The sequence below is a fragment of the Python bivittatus genome, unplaced genomic scaffold (genome assembly GCF_059951505.1).
Source record: "Python bivittatus isolate LINGU-HERP-01145 unplaced genomic scaffold, Pbiv_v1 ctg000080_np1212, whole genome shotgun sequence".
Lineage (NCBI taxonomy): Eukaryota > Metazoa > Chordata > Lepidosauria > Squamata > Pythonidae > Python > Python bivittatus.
This window is the reverse complement of record NW_028277035.1, coordinates 60686194-60711864: the sequence shown is the minus strand read 5'-3', so window position 1 is coordinate 60711864 and position 25671 is coordinate 60686194. Positions and strand designations below refer to the sequence as shown.

At 38.2% G+C, this 25671-nt stretch overlaps 1 protein-coding gene across 4 annotated transcripts in view; it reads right to left on the bottom strand.

The window, feature by feature from the left end:
- Positions 1-6520: 6520 nt before the first annotated feature.
- FLNB (filamin B) overlaps positions 6521-25671 on the bottom strand; it is a 75630-nt gene continuing 56479 nt past the window's right edge. For 2 of the 4 annotated variants that reach the window (XM_007425250.3, XM_007425251.3), the window contains 21 exons: positions 24990-25113; positions 24317-24473; positions 23088-23277; positions 21767-22014; positions 20110-20187; positions 19494-19596; positions 18643-18783; positions 17232-17360; positions 16371-16544; positions 15814-15972; positions 15373-15576; positions 14733-14885; positions 14229-14351; positions 13389-13655; positions 13004-13141; positions 12795-12910; positions 10697-10829; positions 9478-9654; positions 9015-9233; positions 8497-8700; positions 6521-8136 (listed from right to left, as the gene is read on the bottom strand). In XM_007425250.3, coding sequence (XP_007425312.2) covers positions 7949-8136; positions 8497-8700; positions 9015-9233; positions 9478-9654; positions 10697-10829; positions 12795-12910; positions 13004-13141; positions 13389-13655; positions 14229-14351; positions 14733-14885; positions 15373-15576; positions 15814-15972; positions 16371-16544; positions 17232-17360; positions 18643-18783; positions 19494-19596; positions 20110-20187; positions 21767-22014; positions 23088-23277; positions 24317-24473; positions 24990-25113 — 3425 coding nt within the window. In that variant the 3' untranslated portion in view covers positions 6521-7948. The remainder of the gene's footprint in view (positions 8137-8496; positions 8701-9014; positions 9234-9477; positions 9655-10696; positions 10830-12794; positions 12911-13003; positions 13142-13388; positions 13656-14228; positions 14352-14732; positions 14886-15372; positions 15577-15813; positions 15973-16370; positions 16545-17231; positions 17361-18642; positions 18784-19493; positions 19597-20109; positions 20188-21766; positions 22015-23087; positions 23278-24316; positions 24474-24989; positions 25114-25671) is intronic. The other 2 variants (XM_088134230.1, XM_015887575.3) reach the window with 1 other exon arrangement.

The following is a 25671-nucleotide window of genomic DNA, read 5'->3' as shown; positions in this document are numbered from 1 at the left end:
ATAAAGGCTGCCTGTGCATGAAGGAGGAGAGATGCTAAAAGGCCACGGGGCTGATTTTGGTGCAAGAAATCCAACTGACAATTTGTGCAGAGCTTGTAAACCAAAGTGAAAACAACAAAAGGCATCTCCTTGCACATCTGTGGGTGTCAATGCATGCATGCATATTGTACAGTATTTTTCTCTGTTTCACACACGCATACACACGCACAGGGGGAGGGGCAGGACAATTTAAGCACAGTTAAACAATTGGTCTTGAATTTAAATTGTACATAAGCAAGCAATGGATTTGCCAAATGTATTTTCTTTGGTTTTGTGTTCTTTGGTTTTATAGCCCAGAACATTTAAATGGCTGTCAGTAGAAGCCACAAAATATTATATTGGCTACTATCCTGTGTGAGGGCTGTTTTTCTCCCTGAAAGAGCAAAACAGGCTGCATGGCCTGTCCAGCCCTACAGTGCAGCCCCCAAGAAGAAAACAGCTGTTTTTGTATGTTACATAAACTCTTCCACAACCTTTTAAAAAGCCTCCCTGTTCAGTGCAACCCCCTTTATAGTAGCAAAGGTACACCTTCTCCAAGAAATGTACCTGGTCCACTGTGCTAAACCTAGAACTTAGATCTGTCTTGTTTGTCCCTCAGTGATCATTCATTTGAATGGTTGCCCTTCGCAAGCATGAATCTCAGTCAAACCAGAATTCAGCCAAGAGCACAGGGTTGGGAGTAAGAAGGGGAAGACAGCTGTAGAAAGAAAAGGCTCTGGAACAACCATTTGCTTTCCTTCGGTAATGCTTCATCCCACAGTGGAAGAACTGCCACACCCTTTGACAAATGAGAAAGTTTTGTTTTCAGGAGCTAAACTGTCAGTTTAAAAAGACTAATGCCAGACCCCAGTTTCAGCGAATACACAGTGAGTAAACGAATATACATGAGGAGGGAATATTTTGAGTCACAACCTCCAATTAAGTCTTGTGCCTTGGCATGGCATGGCAAAAATAATACCAGTTTGTGGCTAGCTCTATACAATTTCCATGTTCTATTAGAAAACTTGGCATAATTTTAAGCCAGGCTAGAGGAAAAGAATATTGGTGTGCCCCTCTCCCCGAAAGCAGGAAAAAATAGTTTTTGTCATACCAGTTCCAACATTACTGCTGTATTTCATATATATTATGACTAGGTTCACACATTATGCAAAGACATGTCTCACCAAGATTTATTTATTTATTTAATAATAGCTTTGTGTGATAATGGGCTGAGTTTGTATAATATATAAAGCCAACATTGCACTACTTCTGTTGGATCGAGGGCTGCACCGAGGTTTGCATGGCATGGCAAAGAGCCACTCCAAAAATAATTTAAAATCATAATGGCTGAGTTCACACATTATACCAAAGCAATCATATGACATTATGGTTTAGCATGAAAATGGAACTTAGTTGAGATATTCCTCTTGAGCTCTGTGGAAAGCAGATATTGGTCATGTTTGAACAACAGAGTTGACTCATAAGTCATCCCCCTTAGTCCCAGCAGTGCACTTATATCAATGTCCTAATCATAGGGGACAAGTTGGTTTTCTATATCTTTCCAGCTTCTGCAAAGATAGCTGAGAGATTGTCACTACTTTTCCTTCTCTGCCAGCCCCATGAAATAGACCAGACCAGAAAATCAACTCTACAAAAAGGCTAAAACTATTTTTATTGATATAGGCTATAATAACAGAATCTTGCAAGTCTGATTTGGGCTGTACCTCCTCCTCCTTCTTATATTCTAGTAAATTAGGAAGGCATCTGCCTGAGCCATTTCCAAATGTTATCTCATTTCTCTGGACTTAAAAAACATTTCAGCCCCATTTACCTTGGATAATATGTCCTTGCATATTTCCATCTTCCTTACTCTCTACATTCTCCTTCTCCTGGAATAAAGAATGAAGAACGGAAAAATCCACCATGGTATGATTAAAGTCAGTGCCATTGCAGACAGTCAGGGAGGCTTACCTAACCCCGCATTTTCTTTCTCTTTCCTCCTCCATGTTGCCTCTGGGGATCAAATGTAAAAAGATTAATAGAATCACAGAATGTAAGAATTGGAAGGGACATTGGAGATAAACTAATTCAACCCTCTGCTCAGTGTCAGGATCCACTACTGCAGTATCCCTGACAAATGGTCATCCAGCATCAGACACTTCCCATGAAGAAGAGTCCACCACGGTTAAGATAGTCTGTTTTCTTGTTGGACAGCTCTTACTATTAAGGATTTTTTCCTGATGTCCAAAGTCTACTTCCCTGTAATTCAAACCCATAGTTTCTTGTCTTGTCCTGTCCCCTGTAACAACATCTAACAGTTTTGCTCCATCTTCCACATAACAGCCCTTCAGATACTTGTTGACAGCTATCTCCTCAGAGTTTTCTGTTGTCCAGGTTAAACATACCCAGTGCTTCCAATAACTTTTCATGAGTTTTCTGTTCCAGGCCCCTTATTATCTTGATTTCTCTCCTCCATAAATGCTCCAATATTGTAGAGAGTAAGGAAGATTACTGTGGCAGACATATGCAGGCTCTGTTGACTAGGCATTAGGGACTAAAGCATTTTTTAAGTCCAGAATGTCTAGATAATATCTGGAAACAGCTCAGACAGAAGCCTCCCTAATTCAGTGAACTATAAGAAGCAGGAGGAGGAGGAAGTGCCACACAATCAGACTTGCAAGATTCTGTTATTATAGCTAATGTCAATAAAAGTAGTTTTAGACTACCTGTGGAGTAGATTTCTTGGTCTGGTCCACCTAGCGGGGCTGAGAAATATTGAACTGCATGCAATATTAAAGGTGTGATCTGACCAACACAGAATAAAGACTGAGGACTTTCCTTCACCTTGACATTATGGTTGACGCAGCCTAGGATTGCATTTGCTTTTTTTACTTGCAGCTGTATCACATTGTTGGTTTATGTTCAGCTTGCAATCTACCAAGTCCCTCAGAACCTTTCTGCATGTACCAATGCCTTATACAATGTCTTCCATCTTATACTCACACCTTTGATTTTTACTACTCAGGTGTAGGGCTCTGCATTTGTCTCTGTGAAATTCATCTTGCTAATTTCTGCCCATTGTTCCAGCTTACCAGGATCTCCAGAATCTTGATACTTTCCCCTAAGGTATTTGTTATCACCCACCCCACCCCACCCCACCCCACCCAATTTTGTATCATCCACAAAGTTGATGTATTTTTCTCACTCCCTCAACCATGTCATTTATAAATGTGTTGAACAGTAAGGGGTTAGAATAAACTCACTCTTGATATGGAGCCACTGATGTACAACTAGATATGATTGTTCAACTAGTGCTATATGCATTTAATGTCAGCACAGGCCAATTCACATGATGCCATCTTCTCTACATGGATTTCATGGGAGGCTTTCTCAAATGCTTTGCTGAAGTCAAGAAACAATAGGTCCACTGCATTCCTGTGGTCAGTTAAATTGATCGGACTATCAGAAGAAGAAATCAGGTTGCTTTAGTTTGACATGTTCTTGATAAACACATGCTGATTCCTGCAGAGCAATGTATCCTTTTTTAATGTTCGCAAACCAATCGCTTAATAACCTGTTCTAGAGTTTTGCTCTGTATCAGCATCAAGCTGACTAGTCAATAGTTACCAGAGTCCCCTTTTTTCTCCTTTCTGAAGACAGGAACATTTATCCTCTCCAGTTCTTTGGTACTATGCATATCCTCCATTATTTCTTAAGGAACACAGAAAGAGGCTGTGAGATAATATCTGCCAGCCTCTTCAAGGTTTCAGATCCAATTGGTGATTTAAATTCATTCATGATACTCAAGTATTCTCTACCATCCCTTTGCTTCTCTTGGGTTGCCACTCCTTCCTTGTGTCAATTGTTGTGTTTAAATCTATTTAAAAACCCTTCCCCTTTGGGAGAAACCAAAGCAAAGTTGAGGATCTCTGCCCTATCAACTGTTACCATCCTACCATTTCTCCAAACAGTGGACTCAAAATTTCTTTTTTCTTCCTCTTTACTATACTGACAGAGTTAATGATTTTAAAAAGAGCCCTTTTGTTGCTTTTGGTCTCCTTTGCCAGTTTAAGTACCTTTTGTACTCTAGCTTGTCTCTGCAGATAGTAGCTGCTTGCTGGTATATCTCCTAAGCAATTACACCCATCTTCCATGTCCTATTCACATTTCTTTTAACTCAGCTCAGTCAAAAGTTCCCTATCCATCCACAACGGCTTCTTGAAAGTTACAGAGATTCCTCAGAGGTGCAGAAAATTGTTAAGAGCCTTTAGGGACAAGTCATTACAGGAAGGAACAGCAGGCAGTTAATGCATTTGTTCTGAGATGAGGCAAACATTGCTGTAACACCCATCCTTATGCATATATACATAGCACCCACTAGTTCACTAAGCCCTGTTTGAGATACTACAGAACATATACATACTATTTACTCTTACCTCCATGCAACTCCCCAATTTTTTGAAGTCATCCAAAAAAAAAATTTTTTTTTTGAAGGAGTGGTGCATTCATGATTAAAGCAAATGTTAGCAATTGGAGAATAAAAGGAGCACACCTGTACTCAACCCAAAAGGAAAAAAAAAAACTTTCTGCTCATTCAGGAAATAAGTATCTTCTGCCTGGCAAACTATTATATTCAAGATAATTAGATTGTTGTCTTTAGCTTCTTTTTAATGTTATCTGCTTTGAAGTTTGGGGCATCTGTTAGCCTGAAGATGCCACTTCAGTGATCCATTATTGGGGACGAAGAGCAAGCATAGGAAGGAATGGGAATGTTAAGACCCTGGGATCAATAGACCAGCATGTAAGCCCACTACATAACTAAACATTATTTGATGTTTGAAGACTTTTCTAGAAAATGGCACCCTTTTATCTGGAGATCTGTTGTTTAGGTCTTATGGAATTTGCTAGAGCCACTCAAGTGCATAGAGTTATCAGAATAGGACAAGCCATACTTAAAACATTAATGCATAATTGGATGGTTTTGACTCTGGCTTTCTATTTTGTGTGAGCAACTCCTATGATTTGTATGCCATAATTTATGGCTTAGCACAATGTGTGAACTCAGCCAATAGGGGCTTATACAAAACATGGTTAAACCATGGATTAGTATAAAGTGAACCCAGTAGTGAATTGCTGATTCAAAATCTGTATAACTAGCTAACCCAACTTTCTGGATCTGAATGACATACCAAACCACAAACTAGCCACTGACATTTTAGCCTAGCCATATGCAAACTCCATGTGGTTAGTTTATGGATCAGTGTGACATACCAATCCAGAAAATTGGGTTAGCTGGATAAACCAGGACTATGCCAGTCACATATACCCTGCACAAATACAGAGAGTGGCTATGCAGTGCAGCTAGGACTTGCAGTTTGAAAAGCTGACTTTGTACATTAATTCAAGAACTATCAAACTCAGAATTTCTTGTTGCATAGTTATTTCCTTGTGCAAAGTTTAATCTAAAATGAATTCTAGTCTGTCTTGAATGAAACTGATTTTCACTGGGCTTGGTTTGAGAATAAAAATTTGTCTTACTCACTCCACCAGGATAGTCTTTGGAGAGAAATGGGAGCAAGAACCTCTAAGTCTTAAAGGCAATCAATTTTGGTAATCAGACGCATCGAGTTGAATGTGGAGAGGTTGAAATGTTACAGGATGATTTTTTTCCCTCTGCTGTTGTTTGACATCAATATCCAATCTACAGAGTTGGATAGACTTGTTGCCAGTATGCAATTTTCTCTCATTTTTGTCAAGAGCCAGCAAAACATTTTATTTATTAATGGTTTTTTCTGTTGTTTTTATATTTGTCTTTTTATCTGATTGTTGTATGCCGCCCAGAGTCACCTGAGATGGGTGGCCATATACATTTAATAAATAAATAAATGAACTGTAGCTGCAAACAAACAGCAATTCAGCGCAGAGGTAGCAGCACACTCATCCAGATTGGCTTGCTCTTCCAGCTAAAGGATTAGGTTCATAGTCTGTTAGTACTTATTAAATCAGCACTGCCACTAAAAGCTACGTGATTTCTATGGTTTAAGTGTCTTTTATCTATTTGTGGCCCATGTATAAACTTCAGTCTTTCAATTACTCATACAGGCTGGCCTTACTTTGGAGACTTTTGAGCAGAACAAGATATCTACTATGTTATTTCAGGATTCTAACTCGGTGCAAGTTTTATTTCCCTTTCTTCTTTTCTTCCCGTTTTTAACCATATTGACTGATGAAGAGTTCTTGGAAATTTGACTTTGTGCTCTTTCAGTTGGTTTAGAAAGGAATTGCCTTGGCATGGGATTTCATTTCTTTTCCTCCCTCATGGTCAACATCGTGGTTTTTGCTTTTATATATATTGGTAATTTTGCTCCGTTCTTAAAACTAATTTGCTGTTGCCAAGCATCTGACTCCCCTATGCTATTCCAGGCTTCAGTTTCCACTGATTTCCATATTATCCATTTGACGTTAAAAGGGCAAAACTAATTATTGCAGAAACCCATCTCAGTTGCTTTTTAACATGCACATTTTATTTCTTGAAGCAAACATTCATGGTTTTTAATAAGTTATGAGATACAATATTACATTTATTCCAGTTTATTTTGCTTTTCTGATAGTTTACAATGTAGTGAGCATTTCACATTAAGGCACACAGTCCAGTTAAAAAAAAAAATCTGGTTATTCCATTTCCTTTCCAAGAAGCTGTGCTCAGACTTAGTGCATTGATATAAAACTACAAAAATAAAGCTTACCAAGTAGAAATCTTTTGCTAAACAGAGGGAAAAGAACTAAATTACTTCCATTAAGTGTATTCCTCCATCAAGCACATTTAAAGCTCTTAAGAAAAAAAAAACTCTGCTAAAAAAAGCCCCAGAGGCTTTTTGAAACCATTTACTTCAATATTTGGAAGATATTTTTAAACTTTTCGTCATTTTTGAAAACCAGAATGGTCATAATGCTCTTTTCTTGTCCAACAACAATTAAGAGGATTTGTTCACAAACCCCCTCAACCAAACTCTTTCAATCAGTTTTAATTTGCACTGTTGATTAGTAGAATCATTCAAAGTTTCACATAATAGTCAACTGCCTAGATTAGCCTCCACCTCAACATTAACAGGCATTACTACAAGGAAGTCAGAGACACTTAAATTACTGTATACAGAAACAGCTGGAATAACTGTGATTGTATACAATCCATCACAGCTTCAAGCACCCAGCAATGTGCACCTTTGCTAGAATATTGACTTAATTTGGCATTCTACTGCTCATGACAATCACAGTTACACCACCCATTACCATGACCTGCGTAAAGCATCAGTGACGAAGTCTTCCAGAATAGCTTAAGACCCCCATCTAGTTTCCTTCAAAGAAATAAAAAATCAATTTTCCCCCAAATGTAAACAGCCAACCATTATGCAAATTGTTTTAGTGTTTAAAGATAACACTAATTTCAGTTTTCACTATTAGCTATAAAAAGTCTATCAAGTACGTAAGGGCACATTAAGTACCAGGGTGTTTCATCTAATGTCTTTACAGAAGAATTTTAACTGGCAACAGTCATAGTGATATTCTACAACAAAGTAAAATGTTTCCAATTCAAAAACAAAACCTATTGCAAGTCAGTAGTTTAAGATACCAATTTATCCAAGACAAATTCCAGTTTAACATGTAAATTCCAGAATCCACCAAAAAAAAAACAAACCCATAGTGCCCTACTTTATTCCATGATTGTGTTTTGATTCAGAACAGTACAAACTAAAGTGGACAATGAATTTACAAGGCATATCAGAGATGCTTAAGACAAAGAACAACTTTAAAATATATTTAATTTGGGTTTCATTAAAAGTGATCTGTATACATTGGTCACAGGACTGCTCACAGTATTACATGTAAGGTTTCCCTTAAGAACAGAAGAAGCTACTGAAATAAGATGAATCTATGGAACAGTAACATGGAATGGACTTCCAGGAATGTGTTCTTCACCCCACTTCACAGCTAGTAGGTAGTCACCTTTTTCCTTGACAACATATGTTACATTGTACTGGTGGTTTCCCAAGTGTTTCACAGATACTTCTTCACAAGGTGTTGTAGGTCCATGGACACCAACTAACAGCATATTCGAACCTAAAGCACAAAGATAACGCTAATGTTACTGATAATGCAGCAGATTTCAATACCTAGCACTGTTGAAAGTCACAGAACTTCAGTTAGCATTTCATTTCTGCATAGTCCCAACCAAAATTAATGCAAGCAGTCCTGGTGACTACTGTATCAAAGAGAAATATCAATATTTTTCAGTCATCATATATTCCTCTTACTGTGCTGTAGTAGATGTCTGATTTCCCACTAGCAAGGACAACTAAGTTGCACTGTGATATATAAGAAGAGATAATGAACATTTATTTACAAAGCTTTCAGCAAAGTTAAAAACTCAAGTGTAGCTCTTAAACCAGTAATCCACTCACACTTTAAAAGACAAGTTACCTGCTCTGCTGCAATCCACAGAGAAAGAATTTTTCTGGCCCATGAAGGCTCTAGAAAGCCCTGCACCCCTAGCAAGAACTTTGCTTGCATCAGACGATGACTTGGGAATGGCCCTGTAGAAGGTATCTGTTGCTGATCTAGTCACAGATTCCACCATAATAGAAGATGTTTCATTTGAGATGCCTGGGCTAACCAGCCGCTGACCTAAAAAGCACAAGATGCGTATGTTTACCACAAGAATTCATACCTATATAAAACAGTTGTGAATCAAGCCTACTGGCTACCTTCTTCATTTTATAGTCCTTCCACTCTATCCCAAGATACTTTGGGCTTGTTCACACACAGGGCTAAGCCATAATGTGACAGAGCATCGATCCACCATTATGGTTTGCCTCTATGAGAGAACTGGCATTACAGCTTGGTCAACAAACCATGACTGAAAAATCCTGGTTTTACATGGTGCGAACCCAGCCATTATGATTGTGACCACACTTCTAACTTTAGCTCAATATTCTCACCTGTCACTTTTGCTTTGAAAGGACTACCAGCAATATGATTAGGCCCTCCATATTTAATTCCAATTAAGTAGTTTCCTGGAGCCATCGGCGTATACATTACATTATACCCCTCTGGAGCTTCTTGGCAATCCATTTTCACCTTTGACGGCCCCTCAATTGTAACAGCGAGAGTACCAGGACCAGCTTTTGTGGTGTCTATAGTAAATATAGATTGTAAACCTGGAAAGCAAAGTACAGATAAAAAGCATGGATGTAATGTGCAGGCCCACGCAGTTCATATAGCAATAAGCTTTGCCACGCAAATGCCACAATCCAGCTGCAAATTTGCTTTTTCCTAACAAGCATTGCAATTCCAACTAAAAACTAGAAGAAAGGCAATATTTGCAAATGACGTGAAAGACAATATTTTTAGGCAAAAACCTGGTATTATTTTAGATCAAATAAAACGCAGAGAAGAAATTACCTGTTGTGCCACTCTCCAGGCCTGGTCCATAAGCAGTAACGAGAGCTGGACTATCCACAAGACCTGGTTCCCCTACTCTAATTTTAAAAGGACTGCCTACAACATGGCTCCCATTGAATTTCACATCTATTGAATGAATGCCATTTTCACGTGGAATGAACCGGACAGCATATTTATCTGTAATATATATAATTAAATAATCAATTAGTTTAGTACTTCCTAATGAAAAATATTTAACATTCCAAATTTTCTTTTTTCTTCAACCTGGTACCCTCCCAATCAGTTCAGACTGGAACTTCAAGAATTCCAAAGGCCGTGCTGGCTAGGTCTTAACATTCCAATTCAGCTGGAGGGTGCCAGGTTGGAGAAGGGTGGCTCAGGGTCACTGAAAGCCGAAACACAAGACAGGCCAAAGTATAAGAAAAGAATAATAATGGAATGTTCATTCAGGAAGAATTTATTATGAATCTACAAAATTAGATTTTGGTCTGATTTGAACTGATTCAGAAAATTAATCATTAAAATTTGTGTATGTGTACTAAAAACATTGGTTTGATCTGAAATCAGCCCAGATCAATTCAGATGGTTGAACTGACCAGGATTTGTGAACATCTGAGTTGTCACATTTAAATCTGTTCTTACTGCTTCACTACCAGATTAATTGCAAACTGTTTATTTTCTTGAGATTAGGTATAACTGCCAGTAGCCAACCCACACTGAGAATAGTTTTTCCCCCCATACTGGTAAAGCAGATTAAATGTATTTCAAGAGAGCACATCTAAGTACTAGAATACTGTCCTTGCTTAGAAAGCAGTAATTAAGCCTGGCAAATATTTTGGAAACACGTTTAGATTTATACAATGGATTAATTCTCATTAACTTAAGATGGGACTAACTTCCTTAAATGGGATATTGCTAGAATATCTTAAAAGGGCAGGCAATAATACAGCAGGATAAAAAGGGAGATCACTTGAGATGCTACAGGTAGCAACATACTGCCTTGCATTTTGTTTTTATACATTCCAATGAATAATATTCCACCTTTCCTCTAAGAGGTCAAGATGGCAAACACTACTCTTTCTTCCAGTTTTAGATTCATAGCACTCTGGTAAGGTAAGATGGAGGGAGAGAGAAACTGGTTAACAAAATTTAGCTATTATGTTCTGGATCACAGGAACTTTTCGGAAAGCATAACACAATGCTGTGTGCAGTTTCTCACCTTGCTCCAACTCAGAAACATGGCACTCTTCTACTGCTCCAATGGGGCTGTGCACTTTAGCATCAATCTTGCCCTTTGCCCCATTAAGCCTTATGGCAAAGGCTGCTGGCTGGTTAACTTTTAACCCAGATTCCTAAGAATGCAATATTAAGATTAACCACAGACATTGTCATTTGGTTAACATGGAATATAACAAAATACAGTTTAATACTTTGCTACCTCTAAGTAAAAAGTGGCATAGTTTGTATGCCTAAAAAGCAACCGAAAAACAAAATATGGTTGTCTTCAAACTATATTGTACTGAATTTTTCAAAAATGATGGTTTTGGAAGAATTTATCAATTTTATTTTAAACGTAACTGTGTTTTCCATAAAATACTTGAATATCCCTGGCCTGGCTGCTTGCTACTTACCTATCTAACTTAATTAAGGGAGTGTCACTCACTATTTCACGAAGTGAATAACTAGGCAGAAACATGTAAGATCCTCTCTGTACTTCAGAGTATAAACAAATGTGATCTGTTTGGGGCTAATTCTAATCTTGAAAGACAGTACAGGATAATACAGAAAGATAATAAAGGATAGCATAGAGTTATTGTTCTAAATTATTCTAACTACATATACTGTTTTCTGGCCCGAACATCAATACTGCAAGCCTACAAGTTAGAATACTGGCATAAAAACCAGCACCAGACACCTGATTATATCGTAATTGTGGCATAATCAGCAGTTTAACCCCTCAAAAGTTAAGTTTTCAGTGGGAAACCTGAGTTCCCATAGTGTGGCTTGTTAATTAACATATTGCCAATAGCAGCATCAGACAACCGTCGAGTATGATACTTGCAGCTTTCTTTTCATGGAAATCATGCTTTCCACCATGGCAACAGATGCAGTACTTTGAGGATCCCTGGAACTATGAAAAAGGAACTAAAAGGATATATGAATCTGTATCTGTTGGGTGGCACCTGTCACTACACACTTTTGCATGGCCCACCTCTGCCTCAGACTCTAGGAAATTCAAGTTACTTCACCAGAGTTTTAGAACGCAATGCTCTGCTCTCAGTTCATAGCTTACTTGACATTTCATTTTCAGCTTTACCCTCAAGAGAGAAATAAATGGTCACTGAGCAAACATACAAATAAGGCATTAAAGTGCATCAAGAGCTTTTCCAAATGCAAAAGACTCCTCTATAAGACAGTTTCTTGTCTCCCTACCCCTGCCTTCCCATTAGTTTTATTTCCCTCTTTAGGGTTTTAAGTCAGCTGACTTTCCACATTCTGTCAGGAGTCTTTAAATGAAACACAAGAAAAACATCAATACCACAGCAGCTAATTCACATCCTTGTAATACTCTGTTTTAGTGAGATTTAGCTAGAAAACCACACTGATGCACAAGTCCGCAAAGCACAGCTTACTCAAACAATACCTAACTTAACTAAAGAGAAGCCTGTGCCACTTAACATAGCTACTTCAAAGTGCAGCAATACCTACTCATGCTAGTTGGTTGAATCTTAGTCTAAAATCTTTTGTGTTTCTTTCATCTTAAACTTAAGACAATGGACTCAGTGGCCTAACTGGCCTCTTTCGGGCCATTTGACTGATTGTATGACAACTGGAATTCACTCTTCCTCTAGCTGATGTTGAGTAATTATTTGAACCATGAACTTCTAGGTTTCATGAACCTGTGCAGTGCAAATTACTGCTTTGTAGTCACCCTAGAGCCCTATTCAACCATATGCATTCTCAAAACATACTTATCATTAGTTTACACTGCTTTGTCTAAATATGAATGGTAGAGCTAGACATGTAGTCCTGCAAGCTGGCTATTACTCTTGCTTGCTGCCAAGTATAGTTGTCCACTGAAGTGCTTAAAATACCTTATGGCAAACTAATGTTAATAGCAATGTATGTAAAGCTGTTTAGCGCCACTAAGGAGGTCAATCTATGTTCTGTCCAACGCTGTTTCTTAACTAAAAAGTCTATTTTCTCCAGGCAGAAAGATTTTCTCTAAAGAAGCAACACTAGGAAGGATAAGAGCACTGAGAACAAGGATGAAATCAGCTTGCGGTAAGTTACAGAGATATTTCCTTGTGTCTCACCTGAAGGCTCATAACAGTAAGCCTACGAGCATCATCTGAAGGCGCTATCACAGGAACCAGGTACGGACTTTCAGGAATTTGCTCATCATTAAATTTGATGGACACCTCATAGTTACCTGAAAAACACAAGAACTTCATTAAGCAAACTAGAAATGCAAATAACCTGTTCCCAAGTTACAATGTTATTTCATCATACTTAAATCTCATACCAGGCTCTTGAGCAGTATAGGACACACCACAAGATCCATCTTTGTGGTCTTCAAAAACAATTTCTGCCTTACTTGGCCCTTCCACTGAAATGGAAAGACCACCAGCTCCTGCTTCTCTTGTCCATATGCTAAACTCAGCTGTTAACAAAAGAAAGCAATTAGAGGCAGACATGTGACTCCCCCCACCCCTTTCTTGTAACACTGGCACTGGTTGCCATAGACTGGTGTTATCCCAAAACAGCAGAAGCAGTTGTGTGAAAAGATTCATATCCAGTCCATGATGAATCATCCTGTTCTAAGAATACAATCACATACATCTCAAAGAAAGATGTTCAAGCCAGTGACAGGTATTCAGAAGGTTAAGATAAAACAGTGAAGGCCTTACCTGGGATGCCAGCCTCTGCTCTTTCAAGTCCTGGACCACCAGCTCTGACTTTACTGGCTCCTCCTTCACCAAGAGGTCCAACTGTGAACTGGAATGGACTGCCGGGCACATGTTGCCCTCTGTATTTCACAGCCACTGTGTGGACTCCCATTTCTTGTGGCACAAAGCGGACACAGTATGTGTTTTTGTCATGCTCCACAATTTCTGCCTCGGTAATCCTTCCTGATGGGCTGGTTACTTGGGATGACATATCACCTATATCAATTTCTTAGGGGAGAAAAATAAAGCCTAGTTTTCATTTTTTTAACATCTTACACTGGAATACTGCGGCCTGTGAGGTTCCATACAGAGGGGTATTTTGCCAAGCATACATGATATTGGGAGTGATCCCATCTCCCATAACTATTATCAGCAAAAGACATTTGTGAAAATGAAAGAAGTGAGTAGATACCAAGACAGACTAGGTACAGGGCATGTGATTTGAAAGGCCAAATACTTAATCATTTTCCTCAAAAACAATTGAGGAATTGCAAAACTTCATCCAGAATATTAATTATAAATGGAGCACAGTCAGTGTGATGTAGTACTTAAGATGTTGGATTGGGGAGAACCAGGTTTGTCCATTCTCAACAAAGGATGCTGAACTTTGGGTCAGTCACAATCTCTATTGTGAGCTCTTTTTTGATTGTTGAGAAAAATTAGCTGTTTCTGTGCAAGCAAACACAGCAGAACAGAATCAGTTAATGAACTTTTAAGGATGTTAATAGCCCACTTTATTTAAATATCACTGTCAGTTTCTAGGCACCATTTATTAAGCTATTTATAAAGGGCAAAGCTTACCTGGAATTTTTAAGTTAAGATCACACAAACTTCCAACAGTGGCTACAGAGGGAGCTCGCCTGGTACGTGTGATACTTTCCTTGACCCTGCCTTCACCACTTATTTTCACAGTAAATGGGCTGCCTTTAATTAGAATATACAAAATCACACTGAGTCCACTTATCAACAGTACAGATACCAAAATTTAGTCAGGTAAGAGTTTTCAGAAAACATACTAGCTACAAAGTCCATGTACTGAACAAGATCACATCATAAACATTTAAGCAGGAAATAATGTTTGATAATGACTACAAAGAAAACCAGCTTTTTACACTAGACAGTTCAAAATGAAAAAGTGCTATCTTAAAATGACCTAGAGGATTATAAAGTGCACAGAATTCACTATCCAGAAAAATCAAGCTGTTCCTTCCAGTTGTTTTCAGTATTGTTGTACTCTACTGATAGTGTTAGGAACTATAAAAGGGTAATGCTGGGAGGTTACCAAAACTTTTCCCTCATTCTTACCTGGGATATGTTCATCAGCAAACTTAGTTGACACTATGTAAACACCAGGCACAGTTGGAAAGTATGACACTCTGCAAGTTCCATCATCTAGATCTTCTGTCTGGATGTCCACTTTGCTAGGTCCTTCAACTGCCAGTGATATTCCACCATATCCTAGAAAAGAAGATGTAGAGTGTAGTGATGAAGTATTGCAAAGTATGATGAAGTATTGCAAACCCTGTAGTGATGAAGTATTGCAAAGTATTTCCTAGAAGTTAAATCCTTTATAAAAAGCAGAGCTCACCAAATATTTGATTCATGGTATAATGCTATGAGTTATGTATAATTCTACATTAAGTTATCAAAATTACATACCACTGAACCCTTTTGTACACAGTCTCATGGAAAGCATTCTATATTTTTGAGCTTGACAATTTACAATTCAAGTGAGGAGTCAAACTATGGTTTTAGTTTTGTCCAGTGATAGAAACATACAAGTTATTTCTTACTGCATGGTTGATCATAATTGTTTCAAACAGGGGCAAATCAGCTGACCTGTCAACGGGTGTTTCTTTCTGTTTCTCATATATATGGGAAGGGGCAACTTCCTAGGTTAAGCCACAAGAAGCCCCTGCAGATGAAGGGGCTTTGTATTACTGACCTGCATCTCTTGTATCAACAATGAAGTCACACATTTCAAAAGTGCGTCCTTCAACCAAGCCACGACCAGAAACTCTTGCTCTACTTGCATCACCTATCTCAGACTGAACTACCATAATGGACACTGGACTGTTGGGAACATGACTTCCGTTCTTCATTATGCTAACCAAATGTTCTCCCACCTCTCGAGGAATGAATGAGATACCTGCCAGATAAAGCATGGAGACAAATTTTTAATTCTGTATTTCATAAAAGCAAGCAAGGCATACCTTCCCTCCCCCTCTCCTCCAGCAGGAAGCTAATCAGCATTTGATATTACAGGCAGCATTAGTACTCACAAAATTCTAGATACAAATTTAGGGTATTTATCCGCTTTTAACTGTGGTTCTGCCAAAAACTTCATAAACAATCACACAGCCTCCCTAGAAGACCAGAAACTTACCAATGTGGTTATTTGGCAGTCTTTTCAGAAGACAAGGTTCATCTCTGCCAGATGGGGCTTTAATACTGGCTGACAAGAGGCTAAGATCAGTCTCATTAATGTCTAGCAAGAAGTCAGCAGCAGAGCCAAGTTTAACTTGGGATCGCCTCCTACTGTCATCTTTAGAAAAGAAGAACTCCCATTAGGATCAGCAGACCGGTAAGCAAGACTATTCTACTTCAGAGGTTCCTAGATGTAACATTATGGCTGAAGAAATGGAAACCCTAAACTGGTAATCATTAGACAACACTTGAACTGAAAACCCAGATATGCTAATGGAGAAGAAAGCATTAATTTATCATGCTTTTATAGTAAATCCTTGGCTAAAAGCTGTTTTGACATTGCCACATTTTACTGAAACTGGTATCTCATTACACTAAGTTCTCTGTTCAAATTTATGAGAATGTTACCAACTTACATATCTTAAATGTTAAAACTAAACCATTTCTATATGAAGTTATAAGTCTAGCACACTGTATGAATCAGAAGCCGGCCCTTATTTGAGGCCATTCTCATACCTGTGATTTTAGCAATGAACGGGCTCCCTGGGATATGTTTATCATTGTATTTCACTAATATGCTGTAGTTTCCTGGAAGTGTTGGCAGGTAAGTGACTGTGCAAGTGCCATCCTTGTTATCAATGCAGCTGATCTCAGCTTTTGAAGGACCTTCAATTGCCAAATCCAGGCCACCTGTCACATTGGGTGAAAAGCATTACTAGCATTGTTCTATATATATTTCCAACACTTTGGCTAAAATTATAATGAGTAGCTTGCAGTTTCAGATGTGTGGGGCCTTCTTGGAAGATTCTCTGATCAAGTAATGTGGCTTGCCTTTGAAACACTGCTTTACATTCAAATCATCTTCATCTTTAATTATGGAAATTAATCTGTGCCAAGTTGACTGAAGTGGGAAGATGAACTAGATGTTCTACAAATATCCAATACTAACACTGATTCTATAAGCTAGTATGCATAATTTGTCCTAGATTATGGTTCCATCTCTTCAATGTTGTATTTGAACTACAGATTCCAAACTCAGTCAGAAAGCTTACTCTGTGTTTATGGGAAGTTCTCAAGGTAACCTATAAACACGGTGACTGCGCATTTAGACAATAAGTTTAATATACCACGATGCCTACAAAGTAGTAAAATCCTTTTAGTACTGTTATGCTTAAGCAAATAGTTGCTTAAGTTGCTGTAGTTGCTGTATAAAATACTGAAACAAGGAATTATACCTATTTTCATTGTTAAAATATCTTTATAACTCTAAGCTAGCAATTCAAGCTCCTATGCATGCTTATCTGGAAATTAAAGGACAAAATCAAGTGGAATTTGCTTCATCTTTGGTGTACCTGAGGCTAAAAAGCTAATACTTACCTTCGCCAGCATCCTCTGTGACTATGGTGAAGGTTGCTGGCTTGTTTGCTACACCATAAACAAGGCCAGGTCCATAAGCAGTCACATTTCCACTATTTGGATAGTTCACATAGAACTGTAAAGGGCTCTCTGCAGGATAAACACCTATTATCAGTACACACAGTCTCACAGATTTTAATGATTTTAGTTATTTTGTCTCTCCAAAACAGATTACAAATGTTCTTCACTCAACAAAGGCTGAGTTATCTTTTGCTGTTCACTTGAATTCCTCCACATATTTCCATTTAGCATTATGTAACATCCCTTGTTTCTTGAACTGGCCAATGCTAGACATGCATGTATTTCTATAACCCCCTTAACCAGTTGCTTTCTATCAACAAACAAACTTCAGGTCCCAATTTCATTACTTATATATTTATCACGCACCTTTGCCAGAGAATCACTAGGGAAACTGTTACTGTGCCCAAGAAAAAGCCAAACCATAAAAATGGTTGAAGCCCTATGAAGGCTGCTTTTGTGGCTGGGCTTTAATGGTACTTCTATTCCTAGCTTTACCCACAGGCTTTAAGGCTAACGTAGCTAAGCATAACCCTGTCCATCCTAAATTAAGAAACTCCAAGTTAACTGACTGTGCCCAGAATATTCCTTTTAACATTGTCCCTACCTACATTTTGGACATTTACATGCAATGTATAAGCCAACATTCAATCACTAACTGTCCATATCCCAAGAAAGTGCCAGATGAGAAACTTAAATATTCTAGGATAACTTCTCACCACATATTGGAAAGTGGTAAGTAACTAGAATGACAGAATCAAATATGCCCTAAAACAGCTGAAGCTCCACATTTTAGAACATACCAAGATTGTTGTATATTCTGGGCTACTAAACTTTTCTCCTATGTACAATATTAAGGGAGCAGAGCCCAAGGCTTTTCATGCAATGTATATTTTTGCATAATGTGTACAAGCCAGCAATATGTTACAAGCAGTCAAATTGATGGTAATTCCTACTGATTCACTAGGAAATCAAATTCAGTTATTTATAGTGTGCAAAAGAGAATAAACTATAATTTAAGGAAAGAAGGGCTAATATTTTACACAAGCTTTTTGTACAGCTCTTAATCTGTACCTCCCTAAAATTATATGTTTCAACTGACCATACAGGATATGTAACAAATTTCACTTCACAAAGCCAAAGCTGTTTTAAATCTGGCACAGACTCAGTAAGAATTCTTGATGCCTTTAACCCAATGCTTCTCATTTTATGACACATAATGCAGATCAAGGCTGCAGCCATTTACAAGGCTGAAATCATCAACATCTAGGGTATGATGCATAATTACAGTTCCCATTCACCCACAGTTATTGCAATGCAATATGAATGTTAATTAGAATTAATTGGTGCTTACCTGGAATATGGTTACCCATGTATTTGATATGCATTTCATGTAACCCAACTTCAACAGGAGCATATCTAACTGTAACTGTGCCATCCTTGTTATCCACAATTTCAGGTGTTGCAGTCTTTCCTGAAGGCATGTAGACTTCCCCTGAAAGGAAAAGGATTACATGTTTACAAAAGCAAAGCCATCCAAGCATTTTCATACTCAAGTCTGTATAATATCAGGGGCTATTTTGTAAATTATCTAAGACAGAAAACAACTGAACTATTCCTGGCTCCCATTTCTATCTTGATATTACCAGAATCCTTGGAGATTTATTACTTTCAAATCATGAGTAGAGTATAACTAGTAATAACTTAAAATTAGCCCCTTCAACTGTTTAAGAGTTAAAAAAAAAACAGAGTATATTCAAGCAGATAGCATCTATTTATGTTACCTCACAATTTGAAAATTACACCTGGAGTTTGCTGTGACTTGTCAAAACTTAATAGACTTAAAGAGTTCAATCTGGAGTTGATGTTCTGGACCACACCTCCCCAACCTAGGGCTGTCCAAGAGCTATGCCATCCAGGAATTCTGGATAGCTACATCTTATCAAGAGCACAGAAAAATGGCCTGGACTAATGAAAGCAGACTAAATATGTGTGGTCCACTGTGCAAAACTAAGAATAGCTATTTCAATAGGATTTCATTCTCCATCATCCCCTTTTGGATTACACTGCAAACAAACCAGATTGCAAATTTTATGAAATTGGTTCTGTGCTTCAGATACGTGATGTAGTTCTCACATAGCAAAGAATCTGGAATGATGCTAGCAAGCTGGGCAATCTAGAATTGGAACGCTATAAGCTATTTACCAGTAATTTCCCCTTTTCTTACTGCAAAAGGAATGACCACATCAAAGGGCTTAAAGCCTACACCATTCACATCACCATCAGGTACATATGCTTCTTCTGTGACCTAAAGAAGAAGAAAAATGTGATTTTATGTGTGCAGTTAGAATATCAGACTAACTTTTTAAACTGTTGCTTTCAGAACGAAGACACCACTGAATCGTAGAGATGTTTAGAACATATAAATGGAACAGTGAAGTTGCAAGACACTGCACATACAAGGAGAGCTCCATCTGAAAGAACTACAATTGGCCATGGCCTAGAGGAAAGTTAATTTGTTTAAGAAGAAGACACCAGAAAATAAAGCTATCTGCCCTCATATAGCTAGAAGGAAACTGATGTGCAGTTTTGTAAGGACAGAGTACCTTAGGAGCCTTGAAATGATTGTGATGTTAAAAGTTGCTCAAAAAGTCATTAGCACAGCAATGAGGAGAAATTTCTGAATCAAATCTGGCTTCCTCCAAAGTAGCCTTTGGACCACCACTAAGATATGACACAAAAGCAAGCTTAAGCAACCCCAAGAGAGAGGCAGGCTGTCATTTCTTGAATGGAACATGGAAGAAAGTGTAAAATTGTGTACCCAGGGATGGAATCCAGGGGGACAGGCTGCATTTAGTGGCTCCTGAGACAATACTGCAACTTCATCTGCATCTGTGGCCTGGTTAGTGGCAAAAGGTACAATTTACAAAAAAAAAAAAAAAAACACCTCTTTCTTTGCACAGAGCATAAAAATACCAAACACATAAATAAACATAGGATGGGGAGGGGCACACACAGCATGGGAATATGTTATCACCTAGCCCCAAACTAGCACACAAGAGTTGCATGGTACTTCCCAGCAAGCCAACCTCAAATTCCTTTGTGTTTTCTCCAGTTTTGTCTGCTTCCCCAGTGGCTCTTGATATTCTCTCTGACAAACTCATTAACTCTGAGGGAGGAAATAGGCAACAGAAAATACTAAAGGGAATAAGAGGTAGATTCAGCCACTTTCAGTGGCAATATTTTATCCTATGGTTGCTAACTTTCAAAAGCCAGTTCAGGAAAATCACACAGATAAGTAAGAACCAAATGGAAGATCTCTTTCCATCTCTCTTCCTAAGTTACAGAAATGAAGACAGGTCAAAAAAGAATCCTTAGACAACATTCATGATCCTATTGCTAGGAAAGTTGTCCAAAACCTCTTTGATGTGAATTGATGGCACGCTTCCCAATCTGCACAATTCAGAGCTCTATAATACAAAATCTATCCTTTTGTATTCAATTGTACTCAATTATTAAGAGTGAGTGGTGGCCCCAAATCAAATTGGCTTTCAGAAAGAGGTAGGGTGGCTTTTCAGTTGGTCAACAGATACGTGGAAATACAAACTGGTAGTAGCAGTGATGGCCCTAGTGGCAGATTGCTGGAAAAGGTTGGGTGCCTTTCTGCACCTTCTCAAAATGTGCTTCCCCAAACTATTTGCTGAATGGAATTTTAGAACTCTCTATAACAGCTTTAAAAATGCAAACCAGGGTGGAAAGAATTTTTGAAATGCATTAGATCAACATTAAAAGGTATCCCCTGAATTGTTGTGGGGGACTACTGTATAAAGTGTTTGTCTGCTCCAGTCATAATCATCATTTGACTTCATCTTCCTGACTGCAGTGGTCTCATGCCTTGATTTTAACCAAGCTAGCCCTTATCCTTACTCAGCCATATTTACATATATTGTCATCTACACATAGCCAAACCCAACAGGCTATGAAGTTGAATGGAGCTCTTACTAATAACACAATCCATGATTGACTGAAATGACAGGGGAGAAAGAGTGCACAATAAAGAAATGAGGGGCATAGTAATCTTTGCAGTTCAGGCACCTTGGCATTTGAAAATTTATGATAGCTTAATTTATGACCACAAATACACTTATGTTTCATGCATATCTATGGTATTGTTTCACTGCTGGATACTGTATGTATAATTACGTACAACAACCATTAGAGAAATATATTAACTTCGAGTTAAAATAACAGATCCCAGGAATGATAGGTGTAAAAATGTGCAAACACAGGCAATTCTTTGCAGTTAAGGTTTGGGAAATATTTCTCTCATCCACAAATCTTTATACAACTCTAAAACTAATTTGGACTGCAAGCTAATAGAATATATGCCAAACTGCCTGCTATCTATAACTGTTTCTCAATCTGAATCTCAATTTATGTCCACTCAGAAAATATTATTAAGCAGCCAGTCCTCCTACCATGACAGTGAAGGGGCTATTTGGAATATCCACTCCACCAAAGCGGACATAAATCACGTAGGTTCCTGGTTTAGCAGCTGTGTAATAGATGTCATATGTTCCATCTTCATTTTCAATGACCTCTGCTTCAGTTTCTGTGCCATCTGGTGTCAGGATCGTACAGGTCACTTTACCCTTGCCTGCGGATTTAGCATCTACAACAAAGCCAACTTCTTCAGCAGTCTTCACTGTTGCTGCAATGCCAGGGCCTGAAAGACAGTTGATATGAGGATTGCAGCAGTTTTTCATACTCTGTCACAGATAGACTACACAATTTTCACTTGGATATGGGCATCACTAAAAACATATCCAGTTCAACCAAAATCCTAACTCAGACAACAATGATACCATAAATTCTTTGCAAACAAGCAACCTTGTTTACTGCTTTGCAGAATGCAGTACTTGGAAGAAATTAATCTGCATTCATTTTTCACTTCATTAGTTAGCATTAGTAGTTAGCATTTTGTTAAGGAGAGGTCTCTTGCATGCATACATTGCAGGATACTGGCACAATTTTCTCACTGCCTATAGAATTTATCTACCTTCCATAAGGACTTCAAAGGAAAGAGTACCTATTGCAGTACAAATCTTACACTAATTTTTCTTCTCCTTGAACTTACCAGGCCATTTTAATGCCTTGAAACAGTCATTTTCAATTTGCAATGCCATATCTTCTAATTGCAAATGGGTCACTGCTACTTGATTAAACTAAGCTGGCATACCTCTGGTACAACAACTGCCTTTCTTTCAGTGCTTGAATCTGAATAAGCTTATTAAGGATACAAGGTCAACTTCTAAACAGACCTAAGGGGAGACAAGAAGCCAGCAACCTTTGCTCAACTTACTCTTGCATCAAACTGCTATACTTAAGAATTATGGCGAAACTGTATTAATTAAGATACTTCTTTAATCAAACCTTCCAGCATCTTCCATATCCACCTTATATACAACCTTTCAACATCTGGTAGACTCAATTTTTGGAGGTAGCCAAATGTTGCAATGAACAGTGAAATGAGTCACAGAGATGAAGAGACTAGGATTTTCAGGATGAAGTTTTGGTGAGGTTTTTTTGTGTTTGTTTAGACTAAAGTTTTCACACTTTTTCAGGGGTTTTCTGCCTCCCCAAAAGCAGGAAATTGCATCTCTTTTTTGGCACTTTGCTATTTAAAGGTATAATTTCTGGAAGCCATCCAAAAGGAGTTCTGGGGCTGCATACAGCTCAGTGACTAAGAGCTCCTCGCCCCTGACTTATCCCAATTCTGAAATCAAAGTAGGGACTTACCTGTTGCTAGACATTTGCTTGCATCTCCTGCTGGTGATACACGAATTCGATATGGAGAAAGAGGTATATCATCCCCACCATATTTAATGCCCACAGAATAACGACCAGTCTTGTCAGGGATATACGTTACTGCATATGTGCCATCTTGGTTGTCATGAATATCTGCCCTCTTTGGTTTGCCTTCTTGATCCTGAATGTCAGAAATGAAGCCACCATTAAAATAGCCAAGCCTTATCACAAACAAGAGACAAATATAAGGTATATGAATGTAGCAAGACTTGCCTGAGTGCTTAAGCTGATTACATTTTTAATATACTTGTTGTGTTTTGAAATGGTTGCTTCAGAACAGAAAGAATTGCACTGGTATTACACCACAGAAATATAGGGTGTTACCACCTACTAAAATCGCATCTCATGACTGGAAAATCCTTCAGATAACATTCTTTTGATAGTAAGCATGCACATTTTCTGGATGATGCAAGAAACTTGAACATTTTAATGGCTTTTGATATCCACTCAGTATGTAAATGGCTGGTGCCACTGAATACCATACTTCATAAATCAATATTCTACCAGAAGCAGCAACAGGAAGCTAAGCAAATTAACTCAGTCTTCTGTAAGTGAACACAACTTCACAACTTCCTTAAGACATTACTGAACAGTGTTCTTAAACAAAGGTTATTGCAAAATATTCTAGTATCACTGGACATCTTTTACATGGAGCACTGTGCAGTTTTAATTCTGCCTAATATGTATTTTTAATTATGAGACATACAACTTTGATTCATTCCAGGAGCTAGCCAGCATCTCTCTAAATCCATGCAGTTTTTCTGAAAAAGTTTCTAACAAAGTACCCCCTTTGAGAGTACTATGGTAAAACATGTACTGGCTCATTCATGGTGAAACTGGCCTAATTTTAAGGAATTTGGAAAGGCCAGGAATAGTTCATATAAAAAATGTTATGATATTATGTTCAGATCAACTTCTATTAGGATCAACAGGTTCTCCCAGGACACAACAGTCACATTTCATTTTCAGTGAGTAAAATATACAAGTGTAAGAGGAGCAAAAGGTAAGTGTTTTATGGAAAGCTGATATACATAAAATACCACAATATATAAGACGACAATATTCAAACTCCCTGCCATACACAGATAACTCACATACTTCAAGATTGAGCTAATGCGGCGGGGGAAGAGAAGAGAAGAGAAGAGGTAGTGGTGTCTTACTGCTATGTGTACTGAGAGAGGTCCTTGGCCTGCATCTTTAGCATCCACAACAAATTCCGCAGGTATGCTGGCTGGAATCCCATGGGAGACAAGGCCAGGCCCACTAGCTGTCACTTTACTGGCATCATACGTTGGAAGCACTTTCAGTTTGAATGGGCTAAGATGAGAGAAAGAAGTTATTAGTTGTTTGTTTATTAACAGCAAATGAAAAGAACTCGTTTAACTCAAGTTAAAGCTGCCCACTTATTATCCAAAACAGAAACACTGGCTTCCTAACAATGAGCCACTCAACCTTCTAGTGTTTATAATACTAAAAACTCCATAAAACAGAAGTAAAAGCAAACTGATCGCAGGTTTGGAGAAAGGATTAGCTCGATCCAAGTGAGCAGTTTTCTGTATTTCAGGGGCAAACATCAGAAAAGTCGCAGACAGTTTACTGGTTCTCTGGCCCAAAGAAACGCACATCGCTTTGCCACTGCTTCCTTCTCTCTTGCAACCATGAAGAAAAGCTGAACCTTTGCAACAGAAACCATTTCTTCCAAACTCCTTGTTAAAATCAAGCACCAAAGCTAAAACATGTGCCAAAGATGCAACCTGCTGCGATACCGGAGGCCAGTCAAATGCACCTTTTAGGTCCTATGGAATAGTTTTACTGTTTTTCACCCACTCTTACCTTCTAGGAATTTCTTCATCCGCATATTTAACTGCAATTGCGTAGGGGCCTTCTTGCGTAGGGGTGTATGCTACTGTGTGAGTTCCATCACCATTGTCAGTTATATTCACAGGTTCTGCCAAGCCTAAAGAGGAAAGAGGCCACATTTCACTCATTCAGTTGCCTTCCCAAGGCTTCAGAGCTAATTTTTTTTTAAGCAATGTTATCAATTTACAAAAAACAGATTGAAGCTTTTCAAGAAATCAGTGCAGACATCTACTTAGGACACGTTCAACTATGTGAATTTATTTCTATCAGTCTGTGACTTCACCAATTAGAGAAATGATGATTCGCTAGCAGTTCCTCAGCTGATCCATAACTGTAAGCTAAGAATCTTCTATCAAGGACAGATTGGAATAATGTGTTTTTCCAAATATAGGCAACTAGCTAGGTCAGTAATGGGACATACTTAAATCTAAGCTTCCCATCTTAAACAGAAAGATTAGATGTTGTCCCAATCAGTAGAAATGTACAATACTATAAAACCAGCATGATACTGTGGTTTGTTAATGTAGAACTGTTAATAATTTTAGATATATCACAGTATACCATTAAGAAGTTTAGCAAATAATAAATTTGCATAGCCAATAAGTGTTATATGACCTGTAGCTAAAGATATGGAAAAAGTTAAAGTCTATCCCAG